The sequence below is a fragment of the Ursus maritimus genome, unplaced genomic scaffold, assembly GCF_017311325.1.
Source record: "Ursus maritimus isolate PB19 unplaced genomic scaffold, ASM1731132v1 scaffold_15, whole genome shotgun sequence".
NCBI lineage: Eukaryota > Metazoa > Chordata > Mammalia > Carnivora > Ursidae > Ursus > Ursus maritimus.
The window spans coordinates 18,913,776-18,941,495 of NW_024423897.1; the positions used below are offsets into that span (position 1 = coordinate 18,913,776).

Below are 27,720 nucleotides of genomic sequence, written 5' to 3' on the forward strand. Positions count from 1 at the left end.
TGAGAAAATGAGATCCTCTGGTCCATGTAATCTTTTGATCCACTTGGACTGCCCACCACAGTATCTGATAACCACATCTTCTTTTCTTTGTTTGTTTTTTAAATTAATCTCTTTGCCCAAGGTGGGGCTTGAACGCAGGACCTAGAGATCAAGAATTGCGGACTCCATCGAGCAGACCAGCCAGGTGTCCCATTTAAAAAAAAAAAAAAAATTTTTTTTGTAGTTATTTTTTGATAGCCACATCTTTTAATGCACCTGCCTCCTTGGGACAGCAACATCTTCTTAAGCTGAGGAAGATGTAGGAAGTTTTTAAAAAGAAGGAGGAAAAGCCCCGAGTTTAGCCACATGCGCTCCTTCAAGCTCCTACGTAAAGTGCGCATTTCCTCTTGGCTTTCCTTTAAGGAGATGTCCTTCGGCAAGAAGGGCGTTTTTTGTCTCCAATCCACGCAGACCCAAACTTTTTCTGTCGTCACGTGCCTGGCCCGAGCCAGTCGGCTGCTCTGTAACTCGATCACCGTGACCGGCGCCCCCAAGCCACCCAGGAGACGCGCGGCTGGGCAGCGGCGCGGCTACAGCAGCCGCCGAGGTAGGGGCCGAAGGAGAAGCGGAGGCCAGCCTGGGTGGCGGCGGGACGTCGGAGGAGCTGGCACACGGTCCACTGCAGAGGTGAGCGGGAGCTGCTGGGGAGGGAGCTGTTCGCCACCGTCTGGGAGCTTCCGAGTTGCCTTTAAAGAAAGGCAAAGTGCGTTCTTGTCCCCTCCACTCCCTCTCCGTCCTCCCCCGCGGACAGAACAGGTGTGATTTGCCTCTGAACAGTGTCCTGGGATGTCTTCTCGCTGCCGGGAGCCCCCTTCATGGCCCTTGCTGGTATCTGCAGGCTGTGCCTTTGTGCCATCCCCTCCTCTGTACCCTTATTTTTCTAGCAACTGACAATCAATCCTGTCAGATGGACAGGATTTGGCTTCACAACCCTGTGAATAAAGGAGAAACTCTCAAGTCAGAACTCGAAAGAGGAAAACCCAACAGCAAGTCTGTCGGGAAGCAAAGTACTTCTGTGACCTGCCAGGATCACCTGGAAGGCAGGTAGCCAGTGTTAACGGTCTTCAAACTGGGAAGTGCCGATATCAGCGTGGGAGTTAGAAATGGACAATCATCTCAAAGCTGTCTTGTTGCAACATACTATGATTTATCTAGAATTACTAGGAGTTTGGCAATTCCCAGGAAGAATTACCACAAAGCTTACCAGGCAAGAGGGTGCAGTCAATGTGCGTAGATGCGGGTGAACGATAGGGCTGGTAGTTTTCAGGTGCTCGTACAGGCCCTTGGGGCTCCAGGCAAGCAATACAGGATGCAGACTGGGGTTCGTGTGCAATTCCAATTACGTGTCTCAGGCTGAGACATCAAGATTCTGAAATCAATTCGATAAAACAGAAATGCTCGGAACATCAGCCTCTGGCTTTAGAAAGGAAAGGCCTTGTAAGCACCAGGGAAAGGGGCAGGGACATTCAAAGCAAATGTTGGACACCTTCCTAGGGAAAACAAACAAACAAACCAATGCTTTTTATTCAGTTCCCCTTCTTTCGTTCATTCAGCAGACACTTTCTGAGTATCTGCTACATGACAGGCTTATGTCTAGAGCTGTGGATCTCACAGTAAACAGAGGCTGGCTCATTTTCACAGGCAGGCAACCAGGCGGGACAGTCAGTTCCTAAAGGGTACACATACCCTGCAGCAAAGGCAGCAAAGGGAACATTGGTAGAACAATCCAGAGTCTTCTGGGTTCAGAGTTTCACCTTTCTTTCAGGCATTTCATCTTCTTGAATGACAATCTTTTCATGCATAAAAGTCGCGCTTGTGTGCAGACCTTGGTCACAGCAGCTCCCCAAAAGCTTCCTCACCAGAGGCTTTAGGCTGTGCAACTGCATTTCAGGTCAGTGTCCTTAGCCCGGAGGCGGCCTGCCCAGCTTTTCCCAAGAATATGAACATCAGAGAGCAGAGGCTGAAGTAATGGGAGTTCTTGTCCTCCTGTCAGTAGCCCTCTCCCAGGGTCATTTCCCACTTAGGAAAGAGAATTTGTGCTCTTCCAAACACACGTGCAGAGCCCAGCGAAGTCTCAGGAAGCCTGGATTTTCCCAGAAACTGTGTGGAGTTTGGAATAAATCACTTATGCTAATTGAGGCCAATCTTCTTTGCTTATAAAATAGAACAGGTAGATTAGATGATCAATGAGGTCTTATTTGTCTTTTTTTTCTCCTCCGAAAGTAAATAATTCTAGTAATTTCACAAGATGTTTACAAATGCACTGTTTACAAAGAAACAGTACACAGTCATATAAAGATAATATATCTTATACCTATAAAATGGGAAGACTCATCAACTGCAGAATATTCAGGGACCGAGAATCTGAAAGAAAATCAGAAAGAGGGGCGCCTGGGTGGCTCAGTCTGTTAGACATCTGCCTTCGGCTCAGGTCATGACCCCAGGGTCCTGGGATCCAGTCCTATCAGGCTCCCTGCTCAGCGGGCAGCCTGCTTCTCCCTCTGCCTGCCTTTCTCCCTGTTTGTGCTCTTTCTCTCTCTCTATCTGACAAATAAATAAGACCTTAAAAAAAAAATCTGAAAGACTCAGGCGGCAGACAAAACTTAAACAGCCCCTACTCCTCCCCCCCACCCCCATTCCTCTGTTCTGTATTCAGATTCCGAGGTCATGAACATCAGCTCGAGCCTCACCGTATCATTTTCCTAGACTGGGGATAAAAAGTTTGCATAGTCAGAATCATCTGCTTTCAAAAGAACCATGCTTAAAAAGTATCTAATTTGGATAATCTCACAGTATATCAAATTCCCTTTAAAGGGGAACCAATTCATTGTTACAAAGTATTAGAATATTTACCTTTATTTCTCTTCCCTAAATGCATTCCCATCATAAATGAAATTTCATATTCTCCTCCTACATACTTTCTCACTTGAAAAATCAAAGCTATGGTATTACTTTATTAAATAGGGCAAGAAGCGTGTCCTATTCATCTTTGTATCCCCTATGGCTACCATTGTATCTGGCATAGTAAACATTTCTTGAAAAAATGATTAATATTTTAGAGAAAACGTGTTCTGTTTCCCCTCCGGTATTAAACCATGTGCACGCGCGCGCGCGCACACATGCAGCGTCTAATCCATTATTCATGCCTAATAGAGGCTGATCTCATTCCTTTGTGCTCCTTCACAATCCTGATGCCCACCCCGCATGCATCAGCATCAGCACATTCCACATTTTTTGCAGACTCAGGTGGTCTAATAAGCACTGAAATCAAGTTCTGCCATTAAATAGCTGTGTAATTTGAAGCTGAACAGTGAACCTTTCTATGTCCCCATGTCTTCCGACGGAAAACAGGAGCATCTGAATTGAAGGGCTCTGAGATCACATCTAGTGTTAGATGGGGAGACTTTAAAAGGTAAAGAAAAAGGTCAGAGAGAAAAAGCACAATAAAAATGTAATGATTTTGCACCTTAACATATTAAATATTAATAACTGTTGTTGATTTTGTTTGCCAAAATTTCTAACTTGAGCACTCCCATTGGCAATCGTTGTTAAGGAACTTCTGTGGTTGAAGACACGTGTGCTTGCCATGTTTGGGGGCTTTCCTAGAACCTTTCTGACAGACTCCATCCACTTAGAACTGAAAACATGTCTGCTGGCAGGTAGAGAGGCACAGAAGACAAGCTGCTTTGGCATAAAATATTCAGTGGAATATAGGGTTGTGTAGCTTAGAGGAGTCAGCCACCTAGATAAATATCTTGGGAGATAGTATGTGAGTGTATTAGCTTAGCATAAGAATAAATGTTAGGAAATGCTTCATTGCATCCACTGAAATCAGATGTGGACAGATACATGTGACTCCCACAGCCAGAGACGCCTTCCCACCACCAGAAGATAACAGTCACGTTTCCTTTGGCCAGAAGGTTTACCTGGAGCCGACAGTTCCCAGGTCCAACTTAGATATCAGCCCCTAATCCCTCAGCCCAGCGGCACTCAGTTTCCATCACATGGACACAGTGGGCATCAGCACTTTGCCTTTGGTTTTGTTTTGTTTTTTTTAAGATTGTATTTATTTGAGAGAGAGCGAGAGAGCATGCACATGCGTGGCGAGGGGGCAGAGGGAGAGGGAGAAGCAGACTCTCCAGTGAGTAGGGAGCCCGACGGGGGCTTGATCTCAGGAACCTGAGATCATGACCTGAGCCGAAGGCAGACGCTTCACTGACTGAGCCACCCAGGCGCCCCAGCACTCTGCCCTTGCAATCAAGCAGAGCTGCCTCCTTCCAGGGTCAAGGTCTCATGGTGCAGACAGTCATCCTAGTCTCTCTTAGTTTTTGTTTTTAATTTTAATATCTGGTTCTGTTTATTTATACTTTATAGCCAGTCTCCATCTCAAGAGTTTGAAATAGCTTCCAATAAAGGATATACACAATAGAACAGGTGCAAATAAGTAAAAACTGATCAGAAACCATCCAGCACTCAATAAAATGCCTTTCCTACTGTTTTGAGTTGTGATCTGTAGAGAAAAGAACCAGATGCTTTACTGCCATTGCTCTTCTTTGGGACCATGTAAAGTTGTTAACCACCACCACCACCACCCCCCCAAAAAAGGAGAAGAAGAAACAGGGCACTGGTTCTTAATCAGAGTTACTTTTAATAACCACATGAAAACTATGGAGGTTTCTATCCTGAAAAATGAACATGGAAAAATTAGCCTACAATTTCAGGGGAAACAAAGACTTCTCAAAGGAATTGAAATTATTTGGATTTAGAGAAATGGAAAGCTAATTAAAGACAGAGCTAATTACTCTACAAATCTTCAATAAAATATTTCCTACAAGTGGGCATTGAATTTATTTAAAAAAATTTTTAGGGGCGCCTGGGTGGCACAGCGGTTAAGCGTCTGCCTTTGGCTCAGGGCGTGGTCCCAGTGTTCTGGGATCGAGCCCCACATCAGGCTCCTCTGCTATGAGCCTGCTTCTTCCTCTCCCACTCCCCTGCTGTGTTCCCTCTCTCGCTGGCTGTCTCTATCTCTGTCAAATAAATAAATAAAATCTTAAAAAAAATTTTTAACAGTACTATAATTTTTGAATAGGTAAAATATACTCATAGTACAAAATTCAAAAGGCAGGAAACAGCATATAGTAAAAAGATAGACTTCCTTCTACCCTGTCTCCCAGCGGCCCAGTTCGCCTCACCAGAAGCTACCACTGTAAACAGTGTCTTAGATATTCTTCCAGCAATAGTCGAACATTCTGTATATTATCGTATGCATACATAAACAGGACACACACACACACACACACACATGTTCCATACATTGGTTTTTTTCACTTAATACTTCTGGAGAGTTCACACAAAGTTGCCTTATTCCTTTACTGGCTGAAAAATGTTTCACTACTGGATGTACTATAATTTATTTAACCAATTGCTAACTTGCTTTCTAATCTTTAGCCATTAAAAACTGTCACATTGAACATCTTTATACATACATCATTTTTTATATAGGACTGTATGATAGGGAAAAAATCCCCCAAAGTGTAATTGAGCATTAAATTTAACTCTGAGCTTCCTGGCAGCCAAAGCAAAAAGGCAGGAACCAAAACGGATTGCCTAAATTATTTTTTTGCGTTTTACAAAGAAACATACCACTTCTTCCGAAAAGGAAAACTACACCAATTTCTTTATAGAATTTAGTATCTGTATCTTCATACAAAGTACATTGCTTCTTTTGGAGAATTAAATAATGGAGTAGGGAGTATCTTCAATGGTAGTTTTGATATTCATGTGGTAGATTCATACATCTATCTAGATTTTTTTTAAGTTTTTTTTTTAAGATTTTATTTATTTATTTGAGGAGAGAGAGTGAGTGAGAGAGAGCATGAAGCAGGGGGGAGGGAGAGGGAGAGGGAGAAGCAGACTCCCCTGCCAAGCAAGGAGCCAGATGCGGGGCTCAATCCCAGGACCCTGGGATTATGACCTGAGCTGAAGACAGACGCTTAACTGACTGAGCCAACCAGGTGCCCCTATTTTTTTTTAAGGTTTTATTTACATTCCAGTTAGTTAAAATAATAAATAAATAAGTAAATAAATAAATGCCGGTTAGTTAACATACAGTGTAATTAATATTAGTGTCAGGCGTACTGCGTAGTGATTCAGCACTTCTTACAGCACCGGTGCTCATTACAACCCGTGCCCTCCTTCATCGCCATCACCTATTGCACCCATCTCCCCGCCCACCTCCCCTCTGGTAACCGTCAGTTTGTTCTTTACAGCTAAGGGTCTGTTTCTTGGTTTACCACCCCCTCTTTTTTTTCCCCTTCGCTCATTTGTTTTGTTTCTTAAATTCCATATATGAGTGAAATCATATGGCATTTGTCTGACTTATTTCACTTAGCATTATACTCTCTAGCTCCATCCACATTGTTGCAAATGACAACGTTTCATTCTTTTTTATGGCTAAATACTATTTCATTGGGTATATATGCCGTATATATACATATACATATATGTGTATATGTATATATACGGCATATATACTCCATGTATATATATTCCACACACACACCACACATCTTTATCAATTCATTAATCGATAGACACTTGGGCTGCTTCCATAATTTGCCTATTGTAAATAATGCTGCTGTAAACATCGGGGGGCATGTATCCCTTTGAATTAGTGTTTTTGTATTCTTTGGGTAAATACCTAGTAGTGAGATTGCTGAATCAAAGGGTAGTTCTATTTTTTTAAAAAAGATTTTATTTATTTATTTGACACAGAGAGATAGCAAGAAAGGGAACACAAGCAGGGGGAGTGGGAGAGGAAGAAGCAGGCTCCCAGCAGAGGAGCCTGATGTGGGGCTCGATCCCATAACCCTGGGATCATGACCTGAGCTGAAGGCAGATGCTCAACGACTGAGCCACCCAAGTGCCCCGGGTAGTTCTATTTTTAACTTCTTGAGGAACTTCCACACTGTTTTCCACAATGGCTGCACCAGTTTGCATTTCCACCAACAGTGCAGGAGGGCTCCCCTTTCACCCTGTCCTCGCCAACACCTGTTGTTTCTGTTGTTGATTTTTGCCGTTCTGACAGGTGTGAGGTAATATCTCATTGTAGTTCTGATTTGCATTTCCCTGATGATCAGTGATGTGGAGCGTCTTTTCATGTATGTGTTGGTCATCAGGAGTCTTCTTTGGAGAAGTGTCTATTCATGTCTTCTGCCCATTTTCAATTGGATTATTCATTTGAGGGGCATTGAGTTTGATAATTTCTTTATATACTTTGGATACTAACCCTTTATCCACTATGTCATTTGCAAATATCTTCTTCCATCCTGGAGGCCGCCTTTTAGTTTTGTTGATTGTGTCCTTGCTGTGCAGAAACTTCTTATTTTGATGTAGTCCCAGTAGTTTATTTTTGCTTTGGTTTCCCTGGCCTCAGGAGACCTATTTAGAAAAAAGTTGCTACAGCCAGTGTCTGAGAAATCACTGCCTGTGCTTTCTTCACGGGCTTTTATGGTTTCAGGTCTCAAACTTAGGTCTTTAATCCATTTTGAGTTTGTTTTTGTGCATGGCGTATGACAGTGGTCCAGTTTCATTCTTTTGCACATAACTGTCCAGTTTTCCCAACACCATTTGTTGACAAGACAGTCTTTCTCCCATTAGATATTCTTTCTTGCTTTGTTGAAGATTAATTGACCATATAATTGTGGGTTCATTTCTGGGTTTTCTATTCTGTTCCATAGATCTATGTGTCTGTTTTTGTGACATCTATCTTAATTTTTTAAAAGTATGATCTAGGGGCGCCTGGGTGGCTCAGTCGGTTGAGCATCTACCTGCCTTCGGCTCAGGTCATGATCCTGGGGTCTTGGGATTGAGCCCCATGTCAAGCTCCCTGCTTGTCGAGGAGTCTGCTTCTCCCTTCCCTCTGCCTCTCCCCTGCCCCCAACTTGTGCTCTCTCTCTCTTTTCCTTGCTCACTCTCTCTCAAATAAATAAAATCTTTAAAAAAAAAAAAAGATTTAAAAAGTATGATCTAACTAAAACCCAGCATTCCTTGGATAAACTAAAATGAAATCTAGGAGGAAAATGTTCCGTTTTGAGGTTGGAGACCGTGTGTCTAGGCATGCAGAGAAAACCTGGGCATTGTCCTCCTCTAAAGATTTCTTGGCGAACGCATGGGTGGCTCACTCGGTTAAGCATCTGCCTTTGGCTCATGTCATGATCTCAGGGTCCTGGGACCGAGTCCCATTTCGCGCTCTCTGCTCAGCGGGGAGCCTGCTTCTCCCTCTCCTTCTGCCTGCTCCTCCCCGTTTGTGCTTTCTCTCTCTCTCTCTGACAAATAGATAAAATCCTTAAAAAAAAAAAAAAAAGATTTCTTGGGTATGCTGGATCTCCTGCCCTGCTCATATTTTCTTAGCTCTGGCCTAGACCTCTAGCCTAGTACTTTCCATATAGATCTTGGAATGATGGGTTTATGTATCTAAACTGAGAGTTTCTCATTTATCCTTGCATCTCCAGGGTTCTTTGCACAAAGTAAGCTCTTCTAACTATTCCTGGAAGGAATGGATGAGCTTCTAGAGATCAGAGACCATGTTGCGTTAGCTTCGCGTGCTCTTGGCGAAGATAATGGTGACGCTAAGTGGAGAGAATGGTAGGACGAGAGTCTGGCTTGTAAGTGAAGTTCCCACAGTACAGCAGTCCTGGAAGCTTAACAAATAAACCCCAAATCCTTCTGTTTCCTTCCCCAGAAGGGATGGTTATCTCAACAGGGTCAATGGAGCCTTTCACACTTCCCACCAAGAACTGAGGACAGAAATCCAAGGTGATAGAAAAGTCCCACCTGTCTGCAGATGATCTGCAGACACTGAGATCCGCAAGTCTTTCTCAGCTTGCGGCGTTTCCTTTGACACTTAGTTGCTGATCATTAAGGCGCGTGACAGGCTGAGCCCCAAAGGTACTAGCACCACTACCTTCCTCATGCTAAAGCGCCGTGCTTGCCAGAACTCCAGGCAGCACACTCCCAGGTTGACACCGACCCTGGCTTGTCCAAGAATCCTATCCCCGTGGAAAGGATGACTTCTCCAAATGGGCCCTATCCACATGGAGGGTGTGGAGCAAACTTGGAGTTGGGCCAACAGGAACTGCTCAAGACACGCAGATGGGGAAAAATGTTATTTAAGGGAGAGTTTTTGGAAGTCCTTTTAAACCCAGATTTTTAAGTAACATGTGCTGTCTGAGATGGGGTGCAGGGGTGTCTGCTGCAGGTTGGGGCTGAGACTTGCCGTCCTGGAGTGCCTGCTCCGCTATCCCTCTGGAAGCCTGGGGTGGTAAGGAATAGGACTACGGCGCACCCACTAGCACCCAAGCAAGCAAAGGACTCCTGGCTGCCATCCTGGGTCAGACAAGAGTGAATGCTGGTGGCTTTGCTCCAATCCATTGCTCCTCTTCCATTGCTTTCCATGAGAACTCACTGTGAGGCAGAAGTCCACACCTACGGGCCTGCTAACAGGTTCCCCTTCTGTCATTTGGAACAGAGGGAGCTGGAAGAAGGAGCAGGGGTGGCAAGGTAGCTGGCCTCGAGTGGGGAGGGGTGGGGGGGAGGCAAAGAGTGGCTGAAATTCTTTCTCCTGCCACCATGTGGGGATTGGGCTGACACCACAGTAAGCCCTCTGGTGTCTTTCCTTAAATCCCTGTGTCTCCCTGACTGGGTATCAGATGTCCCAGTGTTCCTCCCTGACAGCTTTTCGTCTGAGCTGACCGCATCCCTCCTGCGTAATGCCATCCCAGCTCGCAAATCACCTCCTTCTGCTGTGCTCACTCCTCAAACCCTGGAAGGCACTTCATACGTCACTGTTGTCTTTCTTCAGCCTAAGTAGTCTACAAGAAATGCGGGTCAAAGAGACACAGTATTTCCTAAGGTCACAGCTGGTAAACGTGCACCTCGAATAATATGGTTGTATTATGTACAATCAAACACAAAACAAGAAAATATCCTTAGAGATACTGAAAGCCGGGCTCTGATCCCGGCTGTGCCATCTACAAACTCTGAGAGGTCGCCTGCCTCCTTTATCTAGGCTCCTTCATCCTCGCCCCAGGGCAGGACCAGACCATCTGGAATGCTCCTCTTCAGCCAGCTTAGGACACTCTTCAATAGGGAAAATCCTCAGTGCTGGTGAGGATATAAGATTAGAACCCTCATACACTGCTTTTGGAAATGTAAAATGGCGCAACCATTTCACTTTCCCGAAAAGGTTCAATGTCGTTACCGTATGACCCAGCACTCCCACCCCTAGGCACATATCCTGGAGAAATAAAAACATCTCCAGGCAAAAGCTTGTGCGTGAATGTTTACCGCAGCATTGCGATAGCTGCAGAATGGCAACAGCCCAAATGTCCATCAACAGATGAATGGATAAACGAAATATGATATATCCATGTAACAGAATGTCACTTGGCAATAAAAAAATGAAGTACCCATCCATGCTACAGCATGGACCAACCTTGAAAACACTCTCGGTGAAAGAAGCCGCTCACAAAGGGCCACACAGGGTATGATTCCATTTATCGGAAATGTCCAGAATAGGCAAATTCATAGAGACAGAAAGTGTGTTACTGGTTGCCTAGGGCTAGAGGTGGGGGGAGGGGTGGAAGAAGAAAGGGATTGGAAATTGATGAGTAAAGGGTGCAGGGTTTCCCTTTGGGGTAATGAAAATGTCCTAACATTAATTGTGGTGATGAATGCACTACTCTATGAATATATTAAAAGCTGAATGTATACTTTTTAAAAAGATTTTATTTATTTATTTGACAGAGAGAGAGTGCGTGTGCACAAGCAGGGGGAGAGGCAGGCAGAGGAAGAGGGAGAAGCAGGCTCCCTGCTGAGCGGGGAGCCTAGTTCAGGGCTGGATCCCAGGACCCTGAGATCATGACCCAAGGGGAAGGCAGACAGACGCTCAACCAACTGAGCCACCCAGGCGCCCCGAATGTACACTTTCAATGGGTAAATCATATGGTATGTGAATTGTGTATCAATAAAGACATTTTTTAAAAGATATTATGTATTTGTCAGAGAGAAAGAGCACAAGCCAGGACAGCAGTAGGTAGAGGGAGAAGCAGGCTCCCTACTGAACAAGGAGCCAGATGTGGGATTTGATCCCAGGACCCTGGGATCATAACCTAGCCTAATGCAGACGCCTAACCATCTGAGCCACCTAGGCGCCCCCTCATTGTAGCTTTTATTCATATTTCTCTTATCATAGGGGAGGTTCAGCATCTGTTCAGTTCAAAGTCCATTTATATTGATTTCTTTTTCTCATATACTAAATTCATATATATGTCTGTTTCTGGACTTTCTCGTCTGGTATATGTGTCTGCCTATTCAATGCGCTAGCACGACACTTGTAATTATTAAAGCTTTACAGTAAGACAGGTAGTGGGATACTGTACAAAGTCCAGCTGGCTGGGAACTCAGGGCAAGTGCGAGCCCCAACCACCCAACTACCAAATCCAGCCGCTGTCCCAGGCTGCCTCTTTCCCAGAAAAACCATGGCATTGTCTCAAATATGGAGAAACGCTTTAAGTTTTTTGTAAAAACACTTAATAGGAATGCCAGGAAGCTACTGGAAAAGGCCAAGATTAAAAAGGGCACACAGAAGTTGCAAGAACGCATACCAAAGACACAAACCATCAGAAAAACCAAGCAATTAAAAACAACAACATGCAATTAATTTCTAGAGAATAAGGGCTAAGGTTGATGCCACAGCAGCCTGGGACCAAACTGCAATGACAACGAGCAAAGGCCAATCTGTGGCAGGTGTCGTCTGATCTATGGGTGCCACACTGAGGAGTATGAACGTGGACAAAGGATTTCTGCCCTGAAGGATAAATATTGTAGATATTTTGAGAAAGGATGAGAGAGAGATCACCCACATTCGCGTAACTTTTATTACAGTATTTTGTTTTAACTGTTCTATCTTACTGTTGTTATTAATCTCTTATTGTGCCTAACTTATAAATTAAACTTTCTTATAGGTATATATGTGTAGGAAAGAACATAGGCTGTAAAGTTCAGTGCTACCCGCAGTTTCAGGCACCCACTGGGGGTCTTGGGATGTATCTCCCATAATTAGGAGGGGACTACTGCCTCCAAAAATAGTGAGGATTCTACCTTTTCCTTCCCAGTTCTTTGCCTTTGCTTATTTCCTCTTGTCTAATTGTGTGGACGAAGGCCCCATTGAATGTTACAAGTAGTGGTGATGGTGAGCGTAGCTCTCTTGTTCAGGACTTGCACAGGCTTGTGCTACCTTAAAGTCTAGCCCCAGCTCCAAGCCCAGGCCCTCTCTGCCCCCATCCTGAGGCTTTTCCTGCCTTATCTTCTCAGTTGCTGGACTTCATCTTCTGTTGCTGGGCTTAGTTCCAACTGGACCATGAGCAACTTGAAGGCCGTGTCCTTGCCGTGGATTTCCCTGTGTGCCTTGTGGTATCCACCCAAGACCAGGGCCTGGTACAGAGTAGATCCCAATGGGTCATGCTTGCTTGACTAAATCAGGTGGATTGGATTGCATGATGTTGGTGATATCTCCCCCAGTGGGTAGACTGAGGGAAGTACTGTCCTGTAGCAATGCAAACTTCTAGCTTCCATTTTCTGCCAAGAAGAGGGGATGGGAGTGAGGACTGGGTGAGAAGACATTTGCCAGGGCTGCCCTGTGCCCCATACCCCTCAGGTGATGGCCATTCCCTTTACTAACCCACAGCCCAGAGCTTGCGTAGCGGGGGTTGACAGTGAAGTCCCTCAGGACCGCGTCAGGAACAAGTCTAACAGGCACTTTCCTCGGCTCTACCCTAGGAGATTCTGATTTTGAGCGTAGCCTGGAAATCTGAGTTTCGGCCAACCCCCAGGTGACTCCGACGTAGGGATTCCCGAGGTGCCTCTGGGGAGACACTGGCCCAACGAACCAGACCCTGTGCTTGATCCTCCACTCACTGTGCATGTGCTGCGCACCTACTGTGCGGGGCGCAAGGACACGCGCGCCAGAGAGCCTGTCCCCACGGCCCTTACAGCCTCCCAGCAGAGGTCGCGCAAGTGGGAGGCCCTCTTGTTATGCTCATCTGACAGCGAAGGAAACCGAGGCTCAGAGAGGACATTTTGACCAAGGTCATAAAACTAGTGAGGGATACACACGATTACCATAGGACCTTGAGAAAGGGGTCGGCTTTCCAGACTCACTGTCTTCATGATTCCTGCGTATAAATACACCCCTGGCTTGAGTCCTGTGGCACAGTTTACAAAACGCTTCTCGTTCAGTTAGCGCGACAAATACAGCGCCGGGTGTGGTAAGCTGACGCCGCAGAGCTCGCGCGAGCCGTCCGGGCAAGTCAGGGGCCGCGTCCTGGCTTCGCTCCTGGTGCCTTGGGGCTCTAGGCCGTCGCGGTTAGGGGACGGGGAAGTGTGGCGGGACGACATCTTCTGGAGGAGGCCGGGAGCCAACTCTTCCGGAGGGGTTGGTCGCAGCTCGGCTCTAGAGAGCCGTTTCCGCGCAGCCGGAGCCCCCGCTGCCGACTTTGTGCTCCGTGTTACCTGTGCCCACACCGGTCCCAGCTCCGGAGGCCGAGCCCAGACAGGGGCTGTCCGACCCCCCAGATGACGTTAAGGAGTCGCCAGCATTAAAAATCCCAGCCAGCCACTCCCCTTGACTGTCTTCAGCCTCCACTTGCTTGGTTGCCCCTGAGCACGACAGCGTGACTCACGGGTGCTTTCTCATTCCAGATGAAGGGAGAAGCTGGAAGCGCGCAACGTCCTGGGAAGCCGAAGCAGGTAAATGCCGGCACCGCACCCGCCCAGCTAGTGAGCACGCAGCCATTGACTCCGTCCACGGCGGCACGCGCTGCGGATTGAGGTCGCCCCCAGGGTGTAGGGCTAGCCGACACATTGGTCGTGTGCTCATCTCAGCAGCTGAGCGAAGACCCCTGGACTCCGGGCTGCCGTGGAATCAAGCCCGTTGCTCCCGCGCGGGCGCAGGACGGCATGGGAGGAGCTGAGAAGCCTGAGAGCTGTTCTCCCATTGTCTCTGGGCCCCTAAGAATGCCCCATCCTGCAGGCCTTTGAAACCACCCCTTTCTATAACGGCTCCAGAGACGGGAGAAGCCCCCTGGGGGCTGGAATCTGGGCTGGGAACCAGCTCTTGACCCCAGCTGACTTCTGCACGGTGCTCTTGTACTTCACAGAGACCTCTGGCCTGTTTATAGTCCTTTCACTTGGGCTGCCAGAGAGGGAGAAAACACAATCCCTGGGGAAAAAAATCAAATCAAATTAAAAAAGCTAATCCTGTACGTGAAACTGAGGTTTTTAATTTGATTTCTATTGATCTGATTATACTCAAATGAAAAATTCCTAGCGAGTCTGGAAAAGTTCATGAAAAGGGTCCTCTGAATACTAAAAAAGGAATAACTGCAAAGCCCAAGTTGAACGTCTAGCAAGCTTGGGGGTGACCTTTCAATGGCCTGCTTAAAAGAGCAAGTTCCTCTGACCGGTCCGGCCCATCCAGCCCTCGAGGAGAGACGGAAGAGTTCGTTTCCAGAGCTCAGGACCCGGAGGAACACTAGTGCTTCAAAAACCTTTCACAGGCCACGGAAAATAACTTCGTTCATGTTGGTCTTTCGATCAAGAATGGGATGGGGTAAGCTGAAAAGAAACAACCCAGGGCAGATTCAGGTTGCTCTGAACGGGTAGGTCAACACAGCCTGCTCCTTCAGGGCTCCAAAGTCTGGATTCAATTGTAGCGTCCTAGTCAGCTTCCCTACCCCCAGCACCCCCTGAGCGCGGGTACATGGTCCGATTCACTAACTGCAGAGGAACGTCAGGCACACGTCTCTAGGGACCACCACAGCCAGTTCTCTCCCGGGGAAGGCTATAAGCGGACGCCATCTGGGCTTAGAAATAGATGAGGGAAGGGACATTTGTCATTTCTGTCCCCGGGACAGTGGAAGTTGGTGACACACCTGGCAGCTTTTTCCTTCTCCGAATCTGGCACCTTGCTCAAGCATCAGGCTTGCAATGATCTCTGCTAGCGACTGTTGGCGGGGACTAGGCAAGGGACCTCCCGGGGATTGCCAGGGGTCTGTTCTTTGCCCCTGGAACTGCCCATTATCCTGTGCAGCCGGCAGCCCAGGCTCATCTCACTAGAAGATGGGATTATTAAAAGTCAGAACGTGTGTTCATTCATTCTTTTCTTCACAAGCAAGAGGGTGATGGGGAAGGGGAAGGAGACCTGGCCCATGGACAGATGCTGCAGATCTTTCAGTGATGGCTGTCTCAGCCTTGCCTGCCCGCTGGAATTAGTTGGGGAGCTTTAAAAAAAACCAGAGAGACCCAGTTCCCACCCTGGAGACTCTTATGTAATCAGGTGGGGAAGGAGCCTGGGCACCGGGATTTTTTAAAAGCTCCCAGGCGATTCCAATGCGCAGAGAATGGGCATCTCTCTTCCACAAGAGGACGAGTGATGAAGCCCCACTGCTGGGGAAGGCTCACCTGTCCTTCTCAGGGAGACAGAATTGCTTGCTGGTTTCTCTGGAGTCAGGTTTATTCTCTTCCCTCCCCCAACCTTGAACTCTTATTTTCATAAACACACCCAAGAGCTCTTGATAAGGAAGAGCCTCCCATGAAGGCTGGGAAAAGGTCAGCAGATGTGCAATGCTGACGTGGTTGAGATCCTGATCCCACATCTTTCCTGCCAGGACTTGGTACGAGCTGCCTGTGTCAGCAGGAGGCTTGCTGGGGCCTGACCCTTTCTCGCCCTCCTCTAGGAGGGACACATCTGGGGCTCCATGAGAAGGACGGCTTTCATCCTGGGCTCTGGCCTTCTCTTGCTTGTGGCCTTCTGGAACTCAGTCACTTGGTGAGTCTGTGCAGCCAGCTCTCATGCAGGACCTGGGGGCCATGTGCTGGTGGTCTGGAGGCGGAGCATGGGGTAAGGAGCTATCCACCCACCAGGCTTCACCCAGAAACCTGAATGATTTTTCTTCCAAGGCATCTTCAGAGATTCTGGGGCGCTTCTGGCTATTTTTGGCAAGCTCAGTGGGAGAGGCTGCTGTCGACATTCGAAGGGAAGGAGTGGACCCTCTACATTATAGGTGAGGTTCCCAGACCAGGAGTGCTCAGGGTTCGGGTACACGATCATAGCTTAATTCTCTATCTCTGGTTTTCTTCTCTACTTTGAGATTTCTCAGCTCCTTATTCCAAGCAAGGAAGACTTAAAAGTTTAAAACAGTGGTAATCCCAAAGAGTACTAATCATAGGAAATTTGAAATGGATGCCTAAGGATATCTAAGAAAAGAACCTGAGACTCCCCTCCCCCCAAAATAGAAAAATTAAACAAAACAAAACAAAAATCCCATGTGGGTGAAAATGAATGCATGTTTAGAGTAATAATCCTGCTTCTGGATGTCTGGTCCACAGAGAGCTGCTCTATCTCCCGTGAGACTGTGTCCTCGTCCCTGGTGTAATCTAGCTCTTGGGGCTTGACAGCAAGTGGTCACTTAATAAATATTTACTGATGTTGTGAATGACTCCCAACAAGCCAAAGAAAATGTGATGGGAGAAAAAGGCATTTCTACATAGTATTTATGACAACATTATCTACAGTAGTGAGATGTCCTCAATCACAGGTTCATTCACTCAAAGAATACTATTAATGTTACTCTGTGCCAAATTTTTATGGAGGATATAGAGATATTTCAGATGAAGTGTTTACCTCATTTAAAAAACTACGTCACTGGGGCGCCTGGGTGGCTCAGGCAGTTAAGCGTCCAGTTCTTGATTTTGGCTCAGGTCAGGGTCTCAGGGTCCCAAGATGGAGCCCTGCTTCAGGCTCGGCTCTCAGTGGGGAGTCTGCTTGGGATTCTCTGCCTCTCCTCCCTCTGCTCCTCCCCCTGCTACCTCTGCCTCCCACGCATGCACTCTCTCTCAAAATAAATAAATCTTTTAAAAAATAATAATTAAAAAACTATGTCACAGTCTAGAGGGGAGATAAAAAAAAAAAGTGCCAGTTGTCACAAAGCAAAAGTACGAATAAAATGTCCCTGACAATTGTTTTCAGCTGGAAGAACTCTGAAAACAGGCTAAACATTAAATATGACAGGTTCAATGCTAGTTGTCATTGAAGAGTCATTGAAAAGAACAACGCAGATTGCAAACATATATGGGGAAAGTGGTGGGAAAGCATTTGATATATTTCTGTTACAATGATGGGAAAACTGCCTTTCACCCCAATGATAAGCAAATACAAAGGAGATTAAATATTTGTAATTTTAAGTGTTACAGCGGAAAAAAGTTCAAGATCTTCTCTTGTTGGGGATTGTATTCTTTATTCCACAAGGACCCTTTGGATCTACAAGGAGGTGCTACCTTGATGGATTGATTGCCCACTAGGCAACCACCAACCTAACATTTTTTTTTCCCAAAATAAGAAAACATACAATTTCTGAGAATAAAAGTAAATCCATGTTCATTGTTAAAAATTAACACCAGACAATTCAAATAAGCATAAAGTGAAAATCACCCATTATCGTATCCAAGAAATAACCACAGTTAATATATTAGTATAGATTGTATATATATATACATATAAATATATATATATATGTATATATATATATAAATTGTATATATAAATTAGTATAAATATAGAAAAGTCTATATGGGATATATGGTTGAATTTATAAGATATCAACTATTTTTTTAACTATTCTTTTTTCATTGAATAGATTGTGGACATCTTTCCATGTCAGGTAGTATAAACTGACGTACTGTTTTAAGCTGCCCTGTCGAGTCCGTTGTATAGAGATACTCTAATCCATTCCCTATCAATGGACACTCAGGCTCCTTAAGTGTTCTATTGTGATTTTTTTTTAACGCGGTAATGGATATATATGTGTATGGACATGTGTGGCCTTTTTCTTTTTTTTTTTTCTTTTTTTCCCTCTTTTTGTTGCTTTTTTTTTTCTTCAGATACTGCCAAAGTGCTCCCTAAGAGATTGAGTTAATCCTATTTCCCCACAGTGCTGGCCAAGTATTTTTCAGGTCCCAGCTGGCACAGGTACTGGGATTTCTGGTGGGAGCAGGAAGGGTATGGGAGGAGCAGAGCAGAGACACATTAAGTAAAATGCCCTGCCCCTTGGGGTGTTTAGAAGGAGGAGGCAAAACATGGACAGAGTTAATAGTGCAAGACTTAGGTAACATTGTATTGTCATTTGAATAACTGCCAGTCGGGCAGGACAAAGTGCTTGTTTGTTCAGTCAGAGATCAGAGATTCTTGGGACGACTTCACAGGGAAGTGGGATGAGGAGCAAAAAAAGCCGTATCTGAATTTTTGAAGTATGGATCAGCATTTTCTAAAGTATCCTGCGGCACATCAGTGCTGTGGGATGTGAATGGGTGGGGTGGCCATACAATTTATCATCCAAAGAGGGACATTTGAGAGAGTAAGTGAGGTGTTAATAATTATGCTAGACTGGGGCACCTGGGTGGCTCAGCCGTTAAGCGTCTGCCTTCAGCTCAGGGCATGATCCCAGGGTCCTGGGATCGAGCCCTGCATTGGGCTCCCTGCTTGGCGGGAAGCCTGCTTCGCCCTCTCCCACTCCCCCTGCTTGTGTTCCCTCTCTCTGTCAAATAAATAAATAAAATCTTTAAAAATAATAATAATAATTATGCTAGACTGCCTGCTGTCCATTGAAACTGTCCTGGGCAAACAGGGATGCATGGCCATCCTATCCTTAGATGTTCTGAGAAAACAGAGTACCTGGGTTAAAAAAAAAAAAAAAAAAAAAAAAGACCAGGAAAGGCTGAACTTAACAAAGTCAAATGGGTTTCTCTGCTGCAGGAATTCTTAAAGCTGTTAGCAGGCTAGCCTGGACCCTGGCCCTCCAAGAAAGCAGGATATGAATACTGTTTCACCAAGCAGCACCTTGAGAGAGGAGTTTTCCACTTTGGGAACTGCTGGCTAGATGCCTGAAGTCCCACTGCTCAGCTAATAGGGTCATAGCGATTAGGTTCCTGACTGACTCCCAGTCCAGTGCTTATTGGGAACCCTATCCTACCAAGCACCTCCTCTGCTTCTCCCTTCCTTGGGAATTCATAAAGTGTTCAATGGGCACAGACTCCCAGATGTCAACCTAAAATTATTTGTAGTTTATTTATTCATTATGGTATTCTATGATTAATTATAAATATTCTTTATTTCTATTTAACAAATCTTTGTGGGTTTTTTTGGTATTCAACCACCTAGAAGATTGTGGTCTCCATTTTACAGCTAAGAACATAGAGACACTCCTTAAGTGACCTGGCCAAGTTCCCCCAGCTAGTTGGCCACCCCAGGACTCAAGGTAGGCCCTCTGGCCTGGAGCACCAAGACTTCCCTGGCAGGGACGGTCGACCACGCAGCCTTAGTCGCCCTTCAGCTCCTGTCCAGTTAATACGCGAGCTGCGAGCCCCTGAAGTCCCCTGATTGTTTCCTTCTGCTCCCCAACCTTAGGTGCTACCCAGGTACCCAGTCTGCTCTTCTGGAGCTTCAACGGGCTTCTACTGGTGGTTGACACAACCGGAAAACCTCACTTCATCTCCCGCTACCGAATTCAGGTTGGCAAGAATGAACCAGTAAGTGTGGCCGTGGCTTCTCCTGGGCAAAACACAGAAGGCAAGAGCAGAAACCACACTCACAGTGCTTGCTGTGGCCCCAGGACAGAGCATGGCCGCTGGGAGCCATTATTGTGTACGAGGGTCCCCAGTGAGAAGGTTGGAGAGAGGAAATCATCTGCCCCAGATCTCTCAGCAGGCAGGACACATGCTCTGGTCTTCTCATCCCCAAGCCTGGGCTGGAGTCAGCATTTTGGGAACCATTGTGCCCTGAGCCCAGTCACCCACTTGGTGTTCTGACAACCTGCAAGAGCCTTTTCTTACGCAAGAAGTTCATTCTTACCTGATTCTTTCCCCAGCTCCACACAAAACACATTCTGGCTCCTTTCCCAGAGAAGACAATCATCTTTTAATCATCCGCCCAGGTGCCTAGGTGGCTCATCTCAGTATCGGGGCATTCGGCCCCCGCCCAGCACTCCAGAAAGCAGAATGGGTGAAAAATAATGCCCTTGACCCAGGCTTTCGGAATCGTCCCTTCTTGAACCAGAGCTGCCAGCCAGGCTCATGGCCCCGCTCACCTGAGACCGTAACCACCAGCCAGCTAGAGGGCTTCCTCCAGGTCGAGCTTGGCAGGCACAGACTGGGGCCACCGTCAAAGCCAGTGCCTGGCTGTTGCGAGCCCTTCATCTGTCAAACAGTGGCGGTCTCCTGACAGGCACCGTGAAGTAAACGATCAAGGCCAGGTATTGTCTTAACCTTCATGGTTCAGATGAGGAGACGGGCTCTGAAGTGTGACCTGGGCAGATGACTCACGCTCAAGCTCTCTGACCCCGGGGCTCGTGCTCTCACCCACGAGGCCGCATCGGCTCTCGTGGATCACCTACCATGACAACGTTCATCGTGACAGACTACGACGGTTGGAGAGCCACGCAGGGAAGGTCTGCTTGCGTGTCGCAGAAGCTGAGGTTCGGAAAGGAGCAGGGACTAGCTCAAGGTCAGAGTGTCACTAGGAAGCAGAGCCAGGGCTCCTCTCATCGGACTCCAGGTCCGGGGCTCCTGCGGTGTGGGCCCTGCCCTGGTTGCTCTCCCGCTCTCCTGGATAGCCAGTTCGCACCTTCTCCTCCCTCCTCACATCCCCAACACCTCCTTGCCTGACCTCCGGGACGACAGCCTTGCTTCCTCCTTCACTTAGGAAACAGGGGCCAGCAGAAGAGAGACCCCCCAGACTCTCTCCGCATCAGCCTGTGAGCCGTACCTGCAGCCAGGCTCCTTGAAAGAGCTGTCTGTACGGTATCCAGCTCCTCTCTGTCCACTCTCTTTTCTCCCAACAGTTTGTAGTTATGAAAAATCGTAAACATAGATACAGAAGTTGAAAAAAAGAGTACAATGATCACTCATTCACACTGCCCAGATTCGCCACTTTTAAACGTTTCACAGTATTTGCATTATCTAGATGTAAAAATACAAACACATATGCATCTATAATTTTTAGCTTGACCATTTGAAAGTAAGTTCCAGACATTACAAACCTCACCCTCAGTCCTTCAGCTGGTATCTCCCCAATAACCACAAACCCATCATCTCACCTCTTCTGTGAACTTCCTCTGGTCTGGCCTTCGCCCCCACTGCTCCACCCCAGCTGCTCTCGAAGGCTCCTCTCGTTAGCCCTGGCGGGGGTCTTCGCAGCTGCTGGTCCCGCATTCCTGCTCTGTGTTCTCCTACCTGGCCTCTCCACTTCTGCCGTCTCAGTGGCCGCTCTTTCACGGTCTTCCTTCCAGTCTCTCCTCTTCTCCCCCGTCTCTTAATGCTAAGCATCCTGGGGTTCAGGCCTTGCTCCCCACCTCTGTCTTCACTCCCTCACTTCTCTCTCCCAGTGTCGGGATCTATATGCCGACAGCTTACAGAGTTCCGTCTCTAGCCCAGAACTCTCTTCTGAAATCCAGGGTCAGATTGCCAAAGGCCTCTTTGACATCTCCCATGCGACATGCGACATGTCCCCAAGAGAACTTCTGATCATCCGCTCGAAGACTGCCACCCACAACCCCCCCAGTCTGAGTTCACAGCAGGGCCGCCCTCCACTGCCTGCGCCTGTCTGAGCGGTCATCCGCTCCCGTCTATAGGGCTGCAGGTCCCACTGGTCTCCCTGTCTGTTCTTGCTCCTCCACAGTCTGTGGTCCACACAGTGGCCGGAGTCATCCTGTAAGAGTTTGTCACTTCTCTGCTCACCATGACCCCCCATTTCCCTTGGAGCAAAAGCCAGTCTTCCCAATGACCCACAGGGCCCTCTGTCTCTCGCTCCTCCCCACTGTTTGGCCTCACCACCTCCTTCTCACACTCCTCTCCTGTCAAGGTTGCCTGCAGTGTGCAGAGAGCCTTTTCACCAGCGGTGCCCTTCGCCTGAAGACTCCCTCCCTGCAGGTATCTCTTCCCTCGCCTTCCTCATCTCTTTGTTCACATCTTACCGTCTCCGCAAAGCTCACCCTGACCATTCTATTTAAGCTTATTGGTGCCAGGAATAGAAGCGCAGTGAGGGAAGGAATCTTTGTTTTGCTCATTGCTTGTTTCCCAGCACATAGGACACTGCCTGCAACGTCGAGGGCGCTCGAGAATTATCAGCTGAGTAACCGAAGGAGTAAACACGTGTGACACCCTCGGTCAAGGGTTCCGGAAGGGGTGTATGGCTCTTCTACAGGCGGCCTCAAACCAGGCTGGCCAGAGCCGGCTTCACCATGGGATGGACCTGAAAGCTTAGAGACTTCGTTCATGCAGTGGCTGAAAAAGCTGGAGGAGGAGCAAGGCCTGAAGGCCGAGGACCCCTCAGAATTTGGCCTTACCTCGCAGCCAGAACCCCTCCAGCTCACAGAGGCAACTCAGGGAGAAAGCCCTTCTGACCAGTCCCAAACCAGTCCATCAGGACCCAGGAAGTGACCTGTGGTCTGGGGCTATGCCAGCGAGTCCCTGTGCTCTGAGGAAGGGAAGGGTCAGGTACCGATTCTCGGGCAAATGCTGGCTCTGGTACTGAGGCTCAGCGGGTTTGAGGTCTGGGGCCCGCTCTGCGAGGAAAACCTGGACAGACTGCTCAGGCAGCCCCATCCTGGCAGCCGCACCGTGAAAACCAGGGAGACCAAGTCACAGCAAGTCCAGTCAAGCCCTGGATAGGCCGCTCTCTGGCTCACCTTCTCTTCACTCAGGGCCTCGTCCAGGGAGGCTGGGCCACACGAGGAGGCAGGTAACCTTGATCCCTGCACCTGATCGTGGTCAAGCCTCTGTGGATGAGGAGGGGCTCAAGGGCTGAGGAAGGATATCAACCTGAGAGTTGATGGGCTTCTTCAAGCACCCTGGAAGCACCCTACAGTGCCTGTCAGGAAAATGTCTGGGCCTGGCCAGAGAAATGGGGAGAACAGTGGTGACAGCCGCAGGAAGAAGGCAGGCTCAGGCCGACTGAAAGCTGCTGAGAAGGGAGTTTCCAAAAGCAGGGGTATTGCCAGATGGTTCCACCCCAGGGCTTGGGCAGCAGTCAGGGGCTGCTGGCTATGGCCAAACGTCACACCTAGCACCCACCCCAGAGTGAGGGCCTCCTGTGAGCGGGTCACAGTGAAGCCATTTCTAGAAGGGAAAGACCTACTTCTCACACTCTTGTCCCTCTCCCTCCTTCCTTACCTCGGGCAGATGGATGCCGAGAAACTACGCCAGTCAATCCGCACAGTTCTCTTCAACCAGTGGGTGATCTCTCTGCCCATGCTGGTCTTCCTCTATCCCATCCTCAAGCTGTGGGGAGACCCCTGCCGCCGAGAGCTACCCACCTTCCACTGGTTCCTCCTGGAGCTGGCTATCTTCACTCTGATTGAGGAAGTCCTGTTCTACTACTCACACCGGTGAGCAGGTCCCGGCCCAAGCACAGCTGCCTCCCCACTCTCCTAAGGCTCACTTTTAAGGGAGGAAACCGAGGCCTCAACCACCGCCACCTGGCCTCTACTTAGTTAACATGGACACAACTGTTTGTTCCACAACTGACAACTTGAGGCAACTGAGAAGTGTCCAAGGAAGAGCCTTCTGAATTCATGCGCGTAGTGGGGCCGTTTCCCATTCGTTTCCTTATTATATCCTTTGTGGGCACCATCCCCACCATCCCCACAGCTAGTACAACTGAGGTAAAGAGAGGCAAAGGAACCCACCCCCAAATTATGCAGCCTAACAGGTGGGGTTAGAACTCGGAGGCAGGTCTGTCCGAGTGCCGATCCAATGTGCTTGAGACTTCACACTAGGTGGCCCTCCTAGCTCCTACCTTTGGTTTCTCGTGGCCTGGTGAGAAAGGGAAAAGGGAGATGGGCAGATTATTAACTATTAATTCTTTTTCCAGGCTCCTTCACCACCCAACATTCTACAGAAAAATCCACAAGAAACACCATGAGTGGACAGCTCCCATTGGCGTGATCTCTCTCTACGCCCACCCTATCGAGCACGTGGTCTGTAGAGCTCTCCTCTCTCCAGAGGCAAAGGGCAGAGGGCCCCAACCACCTTCCCTAAGGCCTCCCGCAGAGAATTAGACCATCGTGGCCCCTTCACCCTGCTTCCCATTCAGCAGCTACCATTTGTTGTTGACCTAGTCTATGCTGGGCTTTGCAAGATGCCCAACATAAGTTATCTCCAACAGTAACTTGTCCCAAAGTTATAAAGCTGAATGGCCAGCAAATCAAGGTCCAGAAACCCTTTCAGCCTCTCCAGATCTGAGTCAAGGAAGTCTTCCTGGAACCACCGTGGGGCAGAGTGGACCCCCTTTGGGTCCCCTCCATCTCTCTAGGGCCCACCTTCAAACAGCCCTCCCCTTGCAGGTCTCCAACATGCTGCCGGTGATGGTGGGTCCCATAGTAATGGGCTCCCACTTGTCCTCCATCACCATGTGGTTCTCCTTGGCCCTCATCATCACCACCATTTCCCACTGTGGCTACCACCTACCTTTCCTGCCTTCACCTGAATTCCATGACTACCACCATCTCAAGTAAGACCTCCTTTCCCACTGTGGGTCCTTGGGCAACAGCCTTCACCTTCCCTCCTGGAGCTTCCAGGAGCAGACACGACGCCCGTGTCTCAGTTTCAGTGTGCTGGTGCTAGTGGAGGGAGTGGTCTGGAGGTTGGGAGAATAATGACCATGCTGACCCAGATCACCTTGCTCTTTTCCTTCTTCCTGACACTGGGTCTTCTGGCACCTGTGGGTTTTTAACCTTTACTTAGGTCCTGGGCCCTTTGAGTATCTATTGTAAGCTCTGAACACTGCCAGAACAACGCATGTACACATAAAAATACCGCATGCAGTTCAAGGGGAGTTGTTCTCTTTGGAAGCCTCCAGACTTTTGCAAGTGTGGTCTATGAACCTCCAGCACCACAATCACCTGATACCTTGATAAAATGCAGGTTCTTGGGTTCCACGCCACATATGCTGAATCAAAGTGTGTGGGGCAGCAGGACTTGAAAACTGCATTTTAGTCACTGTTCTAGGGGATTCTGATGGAGGCGGTCCCTGAACCTACCTGAACAAGCCAAGCTCTGCCACAGGTTCTGACTTGGGTGCGTTGGACTCACATAGCTTTTCAAAGGACAATCACAGGTTTCCAGTCCGGAGTGGGATACAGGAGCCCAGCAATGTGTACAACTCCCTGGGATATTCTTTTGGAGGTGGTCAGCATGGTTGGGGATGGGTTTGGGGTAGGAGGGCTTAGAAATGTGAGGCTGGCACGAATGAAAAGAACAGCACACCAGCTTCCCGCACCTTCCTCTCTCCTCCAGGTTCAACCAGTGCTATGGGGTACTGGGGGTGCTGGACCACCTCCATGGGACTGACACGGTGTTCAAGCAGACCAAGGCCTACGAAAGACACATCCTCCTGCTGGGCTTCACTCCACTGTCTGAGAGCATCCCGGATGCCCCGAAGAAGACGGAGTGAGAGAGGGCCCAAGGGCCATCCTGGCTGTCCCCCTCAGTGGACTGTTAAGGTGGCCAGAGGCATTCTGATTGCACCTAACTTGTTCCTTCAGCCATGCACTCTCTAATGACGTCACCACTGGGGCAGGGGGTTAGATCAGCTTCCTAGAAAAGCAGGGCCAAGGATGGGGCCAGGGCTCCCCCAGCTGCCTCTGTTGTTCCTCAAAAGGACCAGGAGTTGGCTTAAGGAAGGAGGGAAAACAGCTCCCCAGAATGGAGGCCAGAGAGAAGAAACCACTTTTAAGAGCAGTCCTGGTGAGTGCCCCTGGTCCTTCGCTGTGGAAGGGGAGAGATGACCCCAGATGATCTTTTTATGGCCTAGACAAGACACAGAGTACAAAGGTGGCAGCGAGATAGGAAGTTACTGCCGACTCCAGGCAGAGCTCCTCCTGGTACCAGGGGGTGAGGGAACCAGAAGGTATTGCTTTGCCCCTTCCTGTCCCCAAAAACTTTTCTCATACCCTACTCTGGCCAGGGCTAGGACGCCCTCATTGCCAAAACACACACACACAGAGTCAGCTAACAAAGGCCCCATTTCAACTCTGCCCCACTGCAAACAGACATCCTCCCTCTATGAAAAGAAAAATGCCAATCACAGAGAGCTCCTCCCTGGATTAAAACTGAGTTATCAGAGAGGTGCACACCAAACCCCAAAGCCTACCCTGAGCCATACACGGAAACATGGAAACCAAAGGCCAAACCCTGTTAACCTGCTAAGCTGGAGGCCCTTTTATCCACAGAGGGAAGGGTCAGAGTTCCTGACCTTTGGGGACACCCAACTGAGGAGGCTAGAACCCTCTTCCTCTGGTGAGAAGGCAAGAAAAACATGGCTGACCAAAGGGCAAAACTCTCATTTTTCCCAAATGATTAACCAGTTGTCTCAACACCATTTATTTCAAATGAAACTTTGTCAGAAACCTTACTATCTAAAACAAAACTAAAGAGCTGCTTGGGTTGCTGCAGTCCCCGGCCATCTTTCCACAGCAGCCAGACATTGTCAGGAACCCCGCAGCTCCCAAGAACAATTTGAAGACCATCATTATCAGTTACTAAATTCTTGTTATATATTTGGGTCTGTTCCTGAACTTTCAGCTGTCAGGAAAACCATCGTTTTATAAAATACCTTCATATTGTATAGGGCCAAGTCTCCAAGCAGATCTAAGACCCCTTCCTTCCTGTCAGCCCTACAACTCCAGACCTGCCCAGTACACCAACTAGGCACTTACCAGACAGTGTCCTCCTTGGCCTTCCAAACCCTACCTGCCCCCTCTGGCCCTGGTGGGCCTGGCCCTGTCCCCAGGATACCCATGCCCTGAGCTTAAAGTAGAGCTTCTGGTGCACCAATGGTCTAAACTGTCACAGCTGGCAGCCCGCACCCACAACCCGTTCTTACACGTCAACGCTCGGGAAATAGCCCATCCTCAGTACGCTTAAAAGGGTAGGGAATGAGGAGTGTGGAGAAAGAGGAAGAACGGATGCCTTTTTTCCCATGAGGTCTTTAGACTTTGAGGTAACGCAGATGGACAAGAGGCTGTCAGTTTCTCATCCCTTTTGGCAGCCAGGTGGTGGGGCTCGGACAGGGGCCCAGCCCTATTCTCTTCATCAAACAGAATGGCCCTGAGGTTGGCGAACAGAGTGAGGCTTAAGAAAAGGCTGAGGTTTCCAAATTCCTGACAGACCTTGTGAAGGTGAAAGGGGAAGGCATGGAAAATAAACTAGTCTCTCTTTAATTCCAGTGGGTGCTTCCGTGTTTTCTCTCCACAATGCTGACTAGTTCCAACGCTCCTTATCACGTGGCATCTGGGAGCCATTAGCAGTGCAATTAAACCATCAGTGGCCGCGCTCATGAACATCCCTACCAGGCTTCCTGTCCCCAAATCTGTCTGCAGAAGCCCTGGTTACTACCTCCTAAACTCTCCTTCAGCCTCCAGAGGCCACTGGTGGTCCTACAGCACCTGCCCATCTGATGAATGGTGGAATTCTCTGGAAAAACATTTCTGATGGGATGCTCAAGGGCCAGGCATGCGAGAGTTGTCAGATTAATGAGTAAGGAAGACCATATGCCTCGCTTCTAGTTTT

General features: G+C 48.1%; 1 protein-coding gene across 2 annotated transcripts; it reads left to right on the plus strand.

The window, feature by feature from the left end:
- The first annotated feature begins 344 nt into the window (after positions 1 to 344).
- Positions 345 to 27,376, plus strand: FAXDC2 (fatty acid hydroxylase domain containing 2). Of its 2 annotated transcripts, XM_008692463.1 has the most exons (9): positions 345 to 666; positions 13,801 to 13,848; positions 15,837 to 15,928; positions 16,060 to 16,163; positions 19,562 to 19,683; positions 23,332 to 23,537; positions 24,023 to 24,128; positions 24,495 to 24,661; positions 25,447 to 27,376. In XM_008692463.1, exons 1-9 carry the CDS (start codon positions 346 to 348, stop codon positions 25,601 to 25,603), a joined length of 1,323 nt encoding a protein of 440 aa, XP_008690685.1. In that variant the 5' UTR covers position 345; the 3' UTR covers positions 25,604 to 27,376. The 2 variants fall into 2 exon arrangements, with proteins under 2 accessions (XP_008690685.1, XP_008690687.1); XM_008692465.1 differs by lacking the exon at positions 13,801 to 13,848.
- Positions 27,377 to 27,720: the final 344 nt, after the last annotated feature.